This window comes from Chiloscyllium plagiosum, chromosome 19 (genome assembly GCF_004010195.1).
Source record: "Chiloscyllium plagiosum isolate BGI_BamShark_2017 chromosome 19, ASM401019v2, whole genome shotgun sequence".
NCBI lineage: Eukaryota > Metazoa > Chordata > Chondrichthyes > Orectolobiformes > Hemiscylliidae > Chiloscyllium > Chiloscyllium plagiosum.
This window is the reverse complement of record NC_057728.1, coordinates 55841392-55856262: the sequence shown is the minus strand read 5'-3', so window position 1 is coordinate 55856262 and position 14871 is coordinate 55841392. Positions and strand designations below refer to the sequence as shown.

General features: G+C 43.3%; 1 protein-coding gene across 1 annotated transcript in view; it reads left to right on the top strand.

The window, feature by feature from the left end:
• Window positions 1-26: 26 nt before the first annotated feature.
• rassf3 (Ras association domain family member 3) overlaps window positions 27-14871 on the top strand; it is a 213967-nt gene continuing 199122 nt past the window's right edge. The window contains exon 1 of the mRNA XM_043709949.1: window positions 27-520. Coding sequence (XP_043565884.1) covers window positions 208-520 — 313 coding nt within the window. The 5' untranslated portion in view covers window positions 27-207. The remainder of the gene's footprint in view (window positions 521-14871) is intronic.

The following is a 14871-nucleotide window of genomic DNA, read 5'->3' as shown; positions in this document are numbered from 1 at the left end:
GAGTGGGGACAGACTGCAGAGTGCAACAGTGAAATCTGATCTCATCTGTCACTGGGTGTAACGCGCCTGGTCTGGACACTGGGCTCTCTCTCTCTCTCTGTCTCTGTCCAAACCGTGTGTTGTTGGGGGATCAGAACAAAGAGTCAAACAAAACATTTCAGAGGTCAAAGAAGCAAAGGGAAGAGAGAGAGAGAGAGAAGGAAGGAAATGAAAGGTTTGAAAGTGTCCAGGAACGGGCTGGGTATTCCTGCACAACATCCGCTCTCCAACGGTAAGAGCATCAAGAGGGAGCCGCGGCTCAGGGCGTCTCGCCGGGATGGCAAGGAGGAACACAGCCCCCTGGGCAAGGGACGGAAGAGATACCGACCTCCCGACGTGAGGACCATCTTCCGCGACGTTGAGGAGCCCAGGCTGAGGGAGGAGAGAGGGCAAGACCATCACTTCACCCCCCTGGTGTCTGACAATGTCTGGTGTGACCGCTGCTGCCACTTTGTGTGTGGTCAGTTTCTGAGGTGTACAGGTGAGTGAATGGTCAATTTCTGAGGTGTACAGGTGAGTGAGTGGTCAGTTTCTGAGGTGTACAGGTGAGTGAGTGATCAGTTTCTGAGGTGTACAGGTGAGTGAATGGTCAGTTTCTGAGGTGTACAGGTGAGTGAGTGGTCAGTTTCTGAGGTGTGCAGGGAGTGAGTGGTCAGTTTCTGAGGTGTGCAGGGAGTGAGTGGTCAGTTTCTGAGGTGTACAGGTGAGTGAGTGGTCAGTTTCTGAGGTGTACAGGTGAGTGAGTGGTCAGTTTCTGAGGTGTGCAGGGAGTGAGTGGGTCAGTTTCTAGGTGTGCAGGGAGTGAGTGGTCAGTTTCTGAGGTGTACAGGTGAGTGAGTGGTCAGTTTCTGAGGTGTACAGGTGAGTGAGTGGTCAGTTTGTGATGGGGCTTATCATTGCCAGTGGTTAAGTGAGAACTCAAATATCAATTCCTAATGAACAATTTAGGCTCTGTTCAGTTTCTGTTCAGTTAAAGGCAGACAAACAAAACATCAGTTCGCTTTACAACCAAACTTTTGGGGAATCAGAATGAAAACAATCTGGGGATCTCCTCAGTTGGGTGGTTGTTTATTGCTGATCCCTAATTCAGAGAATCATTGAATCCCTATAATGCAGAAAGAGGCCATTTGGCCCATCAAGTGTGCACCAAGCCTCTAAAGAATACCCCACTCACACCTACCCCATTCCCATTACTCCACATGGAGTATTTTTTTACCACGGCTAATTCCCTTAACCTGCACATCCCTGGACACGACATGGCGTGTTTTAGCATGGGCCAATCCACCTAAGTTACATATCCTTTTGGATTTTGGAAGCAAACTGGAGCACCCAGAGGAGACACATGCAGACACGGGGAAAATGTGTCCTTGAGAAGGTGGTGGTGAGCTGCCTTTTTGAACTGCTGCAGTCCCTGTGCTCTGGGTTGACCCACCATCTCCTTCGGTGGGGGGGTTGTGTTTTGGGAATTTTGACCCCGCCGCAGTAAAGAAAACGCAACATATTTTCACGCTCAGGATGTGGAGTGGTTTGGAAGGGAAATTGCAGGTTGTGGTGCTCTTATGTGCCTGCAGCTCTGTTCAAGGAGGCCTGACAAGAGTGTGTCCTTTCCTTGCTGGTTATTAACTCGATAAATGCTGGAGAGTTTTCTGGGACTATTATCACTGGACCCAAGGAATGTTCTGGGGGCCTGAGTTCGAATCCTGCCACGGCAGATGGTGGAATTTGAATTCAATAAACATCTGGAATTAAGAATCTACTGACTACTATAGATCAATTGTTGGAAAAATTAATCAACTTCCTTTTGGGAAGGAAACTGCTATCCTTATCTGGTCTGGTCTACTTGTGACTCCAGACCCACAGCAATGTGGTTGACTCTCAACTGCCCTCTGGGCAATTAGGGATGGGCAATAAATGCTGGCATCGCCCTGTTACAGGATCTCCTAATTCTGTGTTGTGCACTTACTGAAATTTCGATTCACTAATTGGCTTGTAGGTAAGAAATGCCCACCATGCTACCAAACCCAACTCACCATGGGGATTTGGGGTACTGTTAGAATTTTGGGTTTCTGGTACAGTTTTGAGGTTCTCCCTCGAATTTAATTTCTTCGCTCAGTCTATACAGAAGTGACCCTTTGTTCATCTTTGACCGTTTCAGTCATCTGACCTCAAAACAGCAATTGTAGTCTAGTCATGTCGTCTGAAGATTTCAGGGAACATTTTATGGGGCATCACATACTGGGTCATTTTTAGAAAGAAATCATTAAATCAGCACAGAAGGAGGCAATGCAGTCTATTGTGCTGTGACTGACTCCTAGTTGTCTGCAGCCCAGTAAGTTGCTCATGCTCAATCATTGGTCCAACTCCCTTCTTAACATTAATCACCATTTCAGGTAGGATGTTCCAGGTTCTCTCCCCAAAAGAATGATAGAAAAGTCTCTTAATCTTAATCTGCTGTTGGAGCTATCCCAAATGATCTAAAATCTGTTCAACCAGTCACCTGAGGGAATAGCGCTTTCCTATCTATTTTTATCAAGTATTTGTTCTTGGGGTAACAGCATTAGCAAGACAATAGTGTGTAATTATTCAGGGTCATGAAGACATAACCCCAGAGTATAACAAAACAAGAAATATGGGGTGGAAGTCGACCGTTGGGTCCATCAAACTCATTTCCTTCAGGACAATCATGGCTGAACTCAAGAGGCGAAACATCTGTCCATCTCAGCTTTAAATATATTCAATGATGGAGCATTTACAATTCTCTGAGATAGATAATTCCAAAAGTTTGCAAACCCTTTGAGTGAAGTAATTTCTTCACATCTGACTGTCAATGTAATACCTTTATTTAGAAAGGGAAGGAGACAACAAACAGGCAACTGTAGGTCACTGAGCTTATCGTCTGTTATTTGGAGTCTATTATAAAGGATGTAACACAGAGCTTTTATAAATACAGTAGCGCCTCGACTTACGAACTTAATCTGTTCTGGGACCCGATCAGTTCGCGAACTGAATCAATTTTCCCATTGTTCGGATATTCAAAGCACACGTAGCAAAGCAGAACAATGACAATGAAACCACAGGCGTTTTGCTTTCATACCTTGAATTTCGTACGTACGTTGAAGCAAAATTTTATGTACAATCCTGTTCGTAAACCGATTTGTTTGTGAATGGGGTCGTTCATATGTCGAGGCACTATATATAATATAGTGAATAGCAGAGTCAGTGCATGAAGGGTGAATCATACCACAAATTTGCTAGAATTCTTTGAAGATGTAACAAACAGGTTAGACAAAGGGGAAGGAGTAGATGTAATATATGTGGGTTTTCAGAAGGTGTTTGATAAGATGCCACACATTAGGCTATTTCCTAAGATAAGACCCCATGGTGTTGGAGTTGGATGTTAATATGGACAGAGGATTAACTAACTAATAGCAGCCAGAAAGTTGGAATAAGGATGGCATTTTCACCATGGCAATCTGTAACTAATGGAGAGCCACAGGGATCAGCACTGGGGCCACAACCATTTACATATATTTCAATGATTTGGATACGATCACTAAGTTAGTAGATGACAGAGCAATAAATGGGAAGGCAAGTCATGAGGGTGACACAAAGAGACTTCAGATGAATATAGACAAATTGAGTGAGTGAGCAAAATCTTGTCACATGAAATGCCATGTCATAAAAAGTGAGGTGCTGCACTTTGGCGGGAAGAATAGAGGAGCTGGATTTTATTGAAATGGAGAAAGACTGCAGAAAACTGCAGAACGGAGAGGTTTGGGAATCTTTTTGCACGTATCTCAAAAAAACTAGCATCTAAACTCGGCGGGTATTAGGGAAGGCAAATGGAATGTTGGTTTTTATTTAAAAGGGAGTTGAGTATAAATGTAGGGAGGTTAGAGTTCTCAAGGGCAACTAGGGATGGATCATAACTGCTTGCCCAGCCAACACTGCCCATGTTATATGAATTAAATTTAAAAGTGTAGGAAGCTGTGTTGGTGGCCCTTGAAGACAGAATCCTTGTATTGCAAGGAAAACTCTTTGAACCTGTGTCTTGTGCCAAATCCCAACTTTTCATCCATTAGAATTCACCTCCATTTATTTTGGTCAGCATCTTTGACAGAAATTAACCTTGTCGTTTGCCTTCTGCTATTTTAACTAGTATTTCTATTAATCAAAGCACACAACTGCCCAATTTACCTGTCTATTGGAATCAAATCAACAGAGAACACTGACTACATTCTTGTACCTAACAAGAACTAATTTTTGCTACAAATAAATCAATTCTACTCACGATTCTATTCAATTCCAATCAATTCTCAACAGTTATGAGCTAACAATGTGTAGCTTTACTGGTTAAAACTCTAATCCACCTTTAACATCCTTACTCAGACACACACACCGTGGGCAGCATGGTGGCACAGTGGTTAGCACTGCTGTCCCACAGTGCCAGAGACCTGGGTTCAATTCCTGCCTTAGGCGACTGACTATGTGGAGTTTGCACATTCTCCCTGTGTCTGTGTGGGTTTCCTCCCACAGTCCAAAGATGTGCAGGCCAGGCAAATTGGCTATGCTAAGTTCCCTGTAGTATTAGGTGACAGGGTAAATGTATGGGTGGGTTGCGCTTCGGCAGGTTGGTGTGGACTTGTTGGGCCGAAGGGCCTGTTTCCACACTGTAAGTAATCTAAATTAAAAGCAAATTTTATTGGTGGGGGGAGAATTTCTGAAGAAGCACAGTTCAGTAGCACCAGTCCTTTGGGTTTGCTGATATGATCTTTATGCATCCCAAGAGCTTCTGTTTTTCAATCTCCTTTCGCCAGAAAGCACAGGACAATTGGTATGCTAATTACAAGGTTTCATAGTTACTGGATAAAGCAGCAGATTGCAGCAACTGGTGGGAGAAAATAGCGAGGTTGTTTCGGGTACTTTCTCTGAAGAGACGTGCATCGCACACTTCCAGCGGTTTGAAGGCATCTCCCACTGTATCGTTCACACCCCCTAACTGTTCAACTGCCCAGAAACCAATCAGAGAGTTGTCAGAGTTGATGACCTTTGGCATCGACCAGCAGCAGGTACCTGATTGGTTTGTGCAACAGTGATAGGTGCACAAACCAATCAGGTACCTGTTGCTGGTTGAATTTCACTCTGCACCCCCCGTGCCATGCCACCTTATCTCATCTTCCCCCACTCTTACAAAGCAGCAATGTAAACACGACTTACAATGAGTTCCAGCAACTTGATTTTTAGGAAGTGCAGTAAAAACTCTACTGTCCTTTGTTTTGTAAAGTATTTTTGTCCACAATCCAAAATAAAGAAAAATAAAAGAAATGTGGTCTTTACGCAAGTATCTGCTGCCTTCTGGGTGGTGGGGCTCGCAGGTTTGAAAGATGCTGTTGGAGCACCTTGGGCTAGTTACTGCAGTAGCATCTTGTGGATGGTACGCACTCATGCCACTGTGCATTGCTGGTGGAGGGAGTGAATTGGAGAGGATGGATGTGGTGCCAATCAATTTGGTTGCATTGTCTTGGATGATGTTGACATTCTTGAGTGTTGTTGGAGCTGTACTCATCCAAGCAAGTGGGGAGTATTCCATTGCACTCCTGCCTTGTGGCTTGTGGTTGGTGAATGGGTGAGTTACTCACCGCAGGAATCCCAGCCTCTGACCTGCTCTTGTCAGCCATTGATTCCAGCGAAATGGTCAATGCATAAACCCTCATGAATTCAATTGGAATTTTATTCTGATTGACAAGTCTCAATCTGCACCTCTGCCCTCTGTTACACCATGCCCTGCTCATGTGAACGACTTTGTGAATCTGATTTATTACAAGTTTAATTTCACAATAGCAGAGCATTGTGCTCTATATTTATGCCATACAAACATACCTGCAGTTTCTGGAATGCCATCATTGCAACTGTTGCATTCCTATTCAGTTGTTAAGTATGTCTTCATTGCAAATGGCAAGAATTGGTTGCTGCGCTAATTGATGAGATGCTCCTCCCTCCTGGCTATTTACTCATCTGAAGGCTCAACCTTACTTCCCTTGGGCTAGTGTGTGAACCACAACTTCCTGGCAATGATGAGGCTGACATAGTGCCTACTTTTGGAGCCTGATTGCGTTGTAGGACAATTACCTGTATTCTATTTCAAGGAGTTATCCCTTGGAGGAGTGAATTTGCCCCCATTTGTCTGAAAATAGCCTGGATTCTCTTCAAGGTAATCTATTCTGTATAGATTTAATTCATTTATTTTGTATGCTATTTTATATTTGTTCTCTAGTCAAAAATGTAGAATTGAAAGGGTGCAAATGCAACAGCTGTGTCTGTGCAGAGACAGAGTAGGCCACTTTCTAGACTAGGGTTACATAATCTTTATGTTTAGAGATGCTCTCTGTAAGTAACTGCAATTATACATTCTAGGCCTTGCTAATCCTTTAGCCTCAGTTTTCTAGCCTTATGACCACACACTTCAGAGAGAAAGTCTTGTGTGGGTCGTGCTTGGTATTATTAAATAAAGGATGAGATTTCAAACAGGGTGAAGGAGCAAAATGACCTGCCAGTATTTGTGCACAAAATGCTACAATATGTCACAGTGAACCAATAGCTTCTCTTTTTTTAAAAAAATATTACAAACTTTCAGTTATTGGCTGAAAGAATGACAGGAAAGTTTCATCACATTTTAACTTTTATTGTGACAAATGATAAACTTTTGACTAATTGCTTTATTGACAAAAACATACATTAAACTACAGGAAATATGCACTTATCTCACTCTGCAGAATTCCAGAGTTTCCTTTTAATAAATAGTTAACAGTTGCTGCCAGCTTCCAATAGCTTTCCATTTCCCTGTTTTACTGAGTAATAACCTTCAGTGACAGTCTCTCAGTTTTTGAATTGTTTCTCAAAGCCATCAGCAACTGTAAAAGCCTGTTTCAATTAATTTTATTTTCCCTGAACCAGGCAAGGGCACATCTCTCCAATTCTGTCAAAGACTGCAAGGTGTGTCCTTCACCTGTAATCCATCTCCCTCCCATCTCTGTGGTAACTTGCAAAGCTACAAAGCCTTTCCCTTGACTGTCCACACAAAACTGCTGTTTGTCTGTCTGTGACATCCATTAAACTGTAAAGAAGCCCATGACCTGATGACCAAAAATGGCCTTTTCTGCTCTAATCCCATTCCAATACGAAAGATCCCAGTGCAAAAGGTGATTAGCTATCCTTGATCCCAATTCACTTTCTCTCAGAAGTTAATGGATAATTTACAGCACAATTTTGGGTGGCACAGTGGTTAGCACTGCTGCCTCACAGTGCCAGAGACCCGGGTTCAATTCCCGCCTCAGACCACTGACTGGGTGTGGAGTTTGCACATTCTCCCCGTGTCTGTGTTGGTTTCCTCCGGGTGCTCTGGTTTCCTCCCACAGTCCAAAAATGTGCAGGTTAGGTGAACTGGCCATGCTAAATTGCCCGTAGTGTTAGGTGAAGGGGTAAATGTAGGGGAATGGGTCTGGATGGGTTGGTCTTCAGAGGGTCGGTGTGGACTTGGTGGGCCGAGGGCATGTTTCCACACTGTAAGTAATCTAATCAAATTGTGTACAATTCATATCTATTGAGACAATAACCATGATCTTATTGAATGCTGGATCAGGCTTTTTCATATTCGGGGAAGAGTCGAGATAGGACTGTGATAGAAAATGAGCAAATGTATCCGACCGGTTTCTCATTCACTCACTTTATCTGCTTGACCATAATCAGTGCCTGTGCACAACATGGGATGTCACATTCCATGGAGCAAATGCTTAAGAGAAGACGAAGCATTGGAATTAAACTGAATTAAAGCATTAAAATCACCAGATATGTAGCAACATCCAAATTTCAAGAGGATTGTTTTATAATTTTGACCACTGTTGTAATAAAAGCTGGGTGGGGGGTTGGTTAGCTCAGTTAGCTGGACAGCTGGTTTGTGGTGCAGAGTGGTGCCAAAAGCATGCGTTTATTTTCTGCACCAGCCATGGTTACCATACTCCTTATCAACCTCTTCCCCTCACCTGAGTACTGGTGACCTTCCAGTTAAAACACCACCAGGTTTCCATTTCTCTGATGTGGGAACAGCCCTCTGGGACTAGGGTGACTTCACTTTTTCATGTAATGTAGGATACGTGCACAAATTCCCTGTCACTCAGAGTTAACATTTCGAGTCCAGTCATCAGTTGTTGTGAAGGGTCACCAGACTTGAAGCGTTAACTTTGTTCACTCTCTACACAGATGCTCCTGATTTGCTCAGTTTCTCCAGCAACTCCTGTTTCTGTATGTTGTGTGTTATTGGTTGAAGGATAAATATAGAGCAGGATAGCAGGAAAAACACCTCGGTTTGTCTTCAAACTAGGGTTGTCTGAGAGATTTTCTCCCTACCTCTGACAGTGCAGCACTCCCTCAGTACCGCACTGAAATGTCAACCTCATGCTATCGCTCAGTTCCATACAGTGGAAGTGGGCCTTGATGGCTGAGTTAATGTTTATTGCCCATGCTTGATTGCCCTGGAAAAGATGGTGGTGAGCTGCCTTCTTGAACCACTGCAGTCCTTGCGGTGTGGATGCACTGATAACACTATTTGAGAGGGAGTCCCAGGATCTTGATCCAACGACTGAGGGAATAGTGACGTGAGTTTGGTAAGTGGTTTGGAGGGGAACGTGCTGACAGTGGTGTTCCCATGCTGTCTGCTGCCCTTATCCTTCTTGATCAAGGCCCTTGACCCAGTGAGCTACTGACTTGAAGTGAGAGTGCACTTCTTGAACAGTTAGAATAAAATTAATAATACAATATTGGCTGATTTGTGAAATTTTTTATGGTCTTTGCTTGCCTTGTAATAAGAAGTGATTTGTGTATATTTTAAAAAAAAGAGAGAACTGCAGATGATAGAAATCAGGAACAAAATCAGAAATTGCTGGAAAAGCTCAGCAGGTCTACCAGCCACTGTATAGGGAGATCAGAGTTAATGGTTTGGGTCCAGTGACCCTTCCTCGGAAATGATTTATACAAATGATCTGTGTCTGACTTCATCTGTGCAACTCAATAATTTTTCTTTCTTAATCTGCTAATGAAGTCAGGATGTGGAGGTGCTGGTGTTGGACTGGGCTGAACAAAGGTAAAAATCTCAACGCCAGGTTATAGTCCAACAGGTTCATTTGGAAGCACTAGCTTTTGGAGCGCAGCTCCTTCACCCGGTGGCAGTGGAACAGGATCATAAGACACAGAATTTATCACAAAAGATTACAGTGTCATGCAACTGAAATGATATATTGAACAAACCTAGATTGCTGTTAAGTCTTTTAATCTTTTGGAATGGTTGCAGGTTTTGTTTCATTAATGTATAAATCCTTTTAAGTCACATTCTTGAGATAACTTAAGTTTTATAATAAAAACTTAAAGCAGTTTTACAAATTAAAATGATATCTCAGCTCAGACAATGCATTAAAGATAGGAGGTTAGAGTCTGTCTGTATTTGAACCTTGAGTCAGACTGGGTCTATTTCCAAAGTAGGAATTTATAAAATATGGCTTGCCTGTCTGCAGTTTGTGCGGGATTTCAAAGAATTGTTTAACCTCTGCTCTGCAACGAGGTTTAATAACAAATGAATGGTTGATTTTTTTTTTCACTGAGTAGGCCATGGGGTAGAATAAGAATTATTGGGGTGTGTTTTTTCTTATTCTCTCATGGAATGTGGACATCTTTGGCCAAGTCAGCATTAGTTGTTCATGTTCAATTGCTACTGGACTGAGTGGCTTGCAAGGCCATTTCAGGGAACAGTGAAGAGTCAACCACATCTCTGTTGTGATTAAAGTCATTAGATTTAGATGAATTAAAGGTGATCTCATTGAAACATGTCAGAGTCTCGGGAGCTGTGGGGGAGTTTCTCCTCCTGTTGAACTCGGGCACAGTTTCAGAATGAGGCATCTCCCAGTTAAGATGGAGATAAGGAGCAGCTTTTCTTTTTCTCAGAGAGAGTCATTAGATCTCAGAGCAAAGTGGAGGCAGGTCATTTTAATATATGAATAACAAGGGAGTCAAAGATTATGGTGACAGCCAGGAGATGGAATTAAAACCAGAAACTGGTCACAAAAGATTTACCAGGATATTGCTGGGGTCGGAGGGTTTGAGTTATAAGGAGAGGCTGGACAAACTGGGACTTTTTGTTTTCCCCAGAATGTTGAGGGGTGACCTTAGAGTTTTATAAAATCACAAGGGACATATATAAGGTGTATTGCAAAGGTCTTTTCCCTAGACTGGAGAGTTCAAACTAGGGGGCATATTTTAAGGTGAGCAGGGAAAGATTTAAAAGGGATCTGAGGGACACCATTTTCACACACGGGGGGGGGGCGTGGTTTGTATGCAGAATGAACTTCCAGAGGAAGTACTAGATGCAGGTACAGTTACAACATTTTAGACCCATTTGGACAGGTACATGAATAGGAAAGGTTTAGTGGGATATGGACCAAATGGAGGCAAATGGAATTATTAAATTTGGGAAGATTGGTCAACATGGATGAGTTGGACTGAAGGGTCTGATCCAATGCTCTATGACTCAAAATCATGATCTCATTGAGTGGTGAAGTAGACTGGAGACTGGTTAAGTGGCCTACTCTAGCTCCTATAGAAGTCAAGTGGGTTCAATGGCACATAGGCGATTGGCTCAAATAGACCAGGATCCAAGAAGGTGAGAAGGACAATAAATGATGGCATAACTGGAAGATCAAAAAGTGTGGTGACAGGAAATTTGGAACAGACGTGTACTTATACAATAGATTGGTTACCAGTTAATAGTTTTCTTGCTCCAAATCTGAGGGCTGTGTGCTCAGGTCCCACTGAAGAGCCTTGAGTACATAGTACGTTGATACCAGTGAATATTGAGGGTGGGCTGCACAGGTGGAGCTGCCACCTTTTGGACCAGATATTCAATCCAGCTTTCTCTCTATTCTCGGGGATGTGAAAGGTGTTGGGGCATATTTTGAAGAGGACCAGGCTAGCTAGCCCTAGTGTTCTGACCAATATTTATCCCTCAGCTAACAACACTAACAGAAAAGAGAGGAATTGGTCGTCATCACATGACTTTGTTCGTTTGTGGGAATTTGCTGTGCCATAATGCCCACACTGAAACGGCAACTGAACTTCCAAAACCCGTCATTGGCTGTAAAGCCAATGAGTGAAAGGAGGACAAGGAATACATCCAAGTGTTGAAGGTGTAGTGTCGCTGAGCCAGTTACTCTGGGTTCAAATCTCACCATGGTATTACGTAAGCTTGATTAATAAGATTGGAAAAGCAGTAGCATTCATTTAGAATTATGAAATGGTTTGGCCCACAATGTCTCATTCATCAGTTTTTCCATCTGGGAAGTTAGTCTCTGTAATAGACATTGTAAAACTGATTATTGTAAAAATCCCATCTGGTTCACTGTCCTTCACGGAAGGAAATCTGCCATCCTTACCTGATCTGGCCTACATGAGACTCCAGGCTCTCAGCAATGCAGTTGACTCTTAATTGCCCTCTGAAATGGCCCCACAAACTACTCAGATCACAGGCAGTTAGGGATGGCCAATCAATATTGGCTTCTCCTGTGATAATCATATCCTGTGAAACAATATTTATATATGAACGGGCTTTACTGCATTTTGTTAAATTGTTAAACATGTAATATTATTGGTAGAGGGATTGAGTTTCGGAGTCATGAGGTCATACTGCAACTGTACAAAACTCTGGTGCAGCTGCACTTGGAGTATTGCGTACAGTTCTGGTCACAGCACTATAGGAAGGATGTGGAAGCTTTAGGAAGAGTTTTGAGGAGGTTTACTAGGGTGTTGCCTGGTATGGAAGGAAGGTCTTATGATGAAAGGCAGAGGAACTTGAAGCTGTTTTTGTTAGAGAAGGTGGTTGAGAGGTGACTTAATTGAGACATATAAGATAATCAGAGGGTTAGATAGGGTGGACAGAGCCTTTTTCCTTGGATGGTGATGGCTAGCACGAGGGGACATAGTTTTAAATTGAGGGGTGATAGAGATAGGTCAGAGGTAGTTTCTTTACTCAGAGTAGTAGGGGCATGGAACACGCTGCCTGCAAAAGTAGGTGATTTGCCAACTTTAAGGGCATTTAAATGGTCATTGGATAAACATATGGATGAGAATGGAATAGTGTAGGTTGGATAGGCTTCAGATTGGTTCCACAGATCGGTGCAGCATTGAGGGCAGAAAGGCCTGTACTGCGCTGTAATGTTCTATGTTCTAAAGTGCAAGATATTGGGGTTAACATATTGAGATGGATAAAAAAAATTGGTAAGCAGTTAGGATCCAGAGAATAGGAATGAATGGGCCTCTTTCTGAGCAGTGGGCAGTGACTGATGGGGAACTGCAGGGATTGGGTACTTGGATTCCAGCTATTCACAATATATATGTTAGTGATTTAGTTGAGGGAACTAAATGTAATATCTCAAGATTTGCAGATGAAACAAAGCTGGGTGGAAGGGTGAGCTATGAGGAGGATGCAGAGATGTTGCAGTGTGATTTGAACAGGCTGAGTGAGTGGGCCAATGTATGGCAGATGCAGTATAATGTGGATGAAAGTGAGATATTTGATAGTAAGAACAGGAAGGCAGATTATTATTTGGCTGTAAATTGAGAGAGGGGATTGCTAAATGAGCCCTGGGTGTCGCCATGCACCAGTTGCTGAAGGTAAGCATGTGGGTGCAGCAGGTAGTAAAGAGGGCAAACTGCATGTTGGCCTGCAAAGCGAGAGGATACAAGAGCAGGAACAAGCCTGTCTTACTGCACTTATACACTGCTTTGGTGTGTCAACACCTGGAGCATTGCATGTAGTTTTGGTCCCATTATCTAAGGAAAGATGTTCATGCTCTAGAGAATGGCAGTAAGGCTCGAGGGGCCAAATGGCCTACTCCTGCTCCTATCTTCTATGTTTTTATGTTAAAAATAAACTTGGCTAATCATACACGTAGTTGTGGTAAGATCTGCCTCTAAAACGAAAGTAAACACTTGAAATGGAATGTACTGTCAAACTGGTATGACCAGTTCAAACTCCATGAGGGCTGTCAAGGGAGAGTAGGATCAGACTCACCGTCAGGTTGAGTATCAAATTGGGCAGTATTGGAGCGGGGGGATCAGGGAGTCTAGTGAGAGACAGGCTCTTAAGGCTAAACCTGGTGGGATTTTAACTCCTATCACTTCAGGCCCAAGTGGGAGCAGGAATTCCAGGCGAATTGAGGTTTATGTGCTGGAATGGAAATGTCAATTCTCCTGCTCCTCAGATGCTGCCTGACCTGCTGTGCTTTTCCAGCACCATACTCTTGACTCTGATCTCCTGGATCTGCAGTCCTCACTTTCTCTACTATAGGCAATTTAGCATGGCCAATTCACCTAACCTGCACATCTTTGGACTGTGGGAGGAAACCGGAGCACCCAGAGGAAACCCACGCAGACACTGGGAGAACGTGCAAACTCTACACACAGTCGTCCGAGGCTGGAATTGAACCCAGATTCCTGGCACTGAGGCAGCAGTGCTAACCACTGAACCACCGTGTCAACAGGAAACAACTGAGATAAGCCTGTGGTTGGGGAGGATTGAAAGCGAGTGAGCTCTGTCTGCCGTGTGAGTTAAAGGTTGGGACCTAATGCTCCAGTTCCCTTTTCTAATCAAGGAAGGATCAATGACAGATCTGTTACACCCTGCAAGTCGTTATTTTTTTTTTACAGCCCAGTATTAGGAATGCTCTTGTGACCGTAGTTGGTTGTGACCCTACCTCTCAGCTAGATACCTGGGCGAAGTTTGACTTGCTCTAGCCCTGTTTAATAACATTGGTTGATTAGAAAATCTCTCCATAGCATGGTATCATTGGGAGATTTGGAACCCTGCCTAATCCACGGATAGCCACAGTATTTTGGGATGGGCAGTCTTGGGAGGATTGCTGAACAAAGGCATAGTTAAAAGCTTGGGAAAATAAAAACAATCAAGTTCATGTGGAGGCCAGTCCTGAATCATAGAACTCTTTTGTCCAATAATGCTATTTTCCTATTTGAATGACCTTTTAAAAAGTTGAACATTAAGCCATTAGTTTGGCCGATGGTTTAATTTTTCCCGTGAGAGCAATTCGCAGTTGCTGTCAGGACGGGCTGCAGTGTTCAGGCCAAGTGGGATTAAAGGAATAAAGGATTTAGGAAGTGGAGAAGTGGGCTATCCCAGCTTTAAAGCCAGTTCCTCCAGTCAGTGAGAATTTCATTAGTCTGTGGAAAATTTGTCAAGAATGTGAAGGATACCATCATTCCCCCGACTGGAGTCAGGAAGAAACCTAAGCAGAGGTGACAGTGAGACCTGCAGCCTTTATACTGTGGTGGCACCGTTGGACTAGTATTACAGGGATTGGCTACTTTTTTTATTTCAAAAATATACTTTATTCATAAAATAATTTGGTCTGTACAATTGGTCATGCTGTACATATGTAAACATGTACATACAGAGATCAAAACTTATCATTTTTTTATACAGGTCTGTACATTTTTTGATCATATGCCCATATAATTAGCTGAGGCGTCAGCAGAGCCCAAATGACTGCATGGGCCCCCTGTTCTTTGTTAGGCAGGCAGACTTTACACAGTGGTCTTTCCCCACCGCGCCTTGGCGGCAGCTGCCCCAAGCTTCAGCGCGTCCCTCAACACGTAGTCCTGGACCATGGAATGTGCCAGTCTGCAACACTCAGTCGGGGTCAACTCCTTCAGCTGGAAGATCAACAGGTTTCGGACCACCCAGAGAGCGTCCTTCACCGAGTTGATGATCCTCCAGGC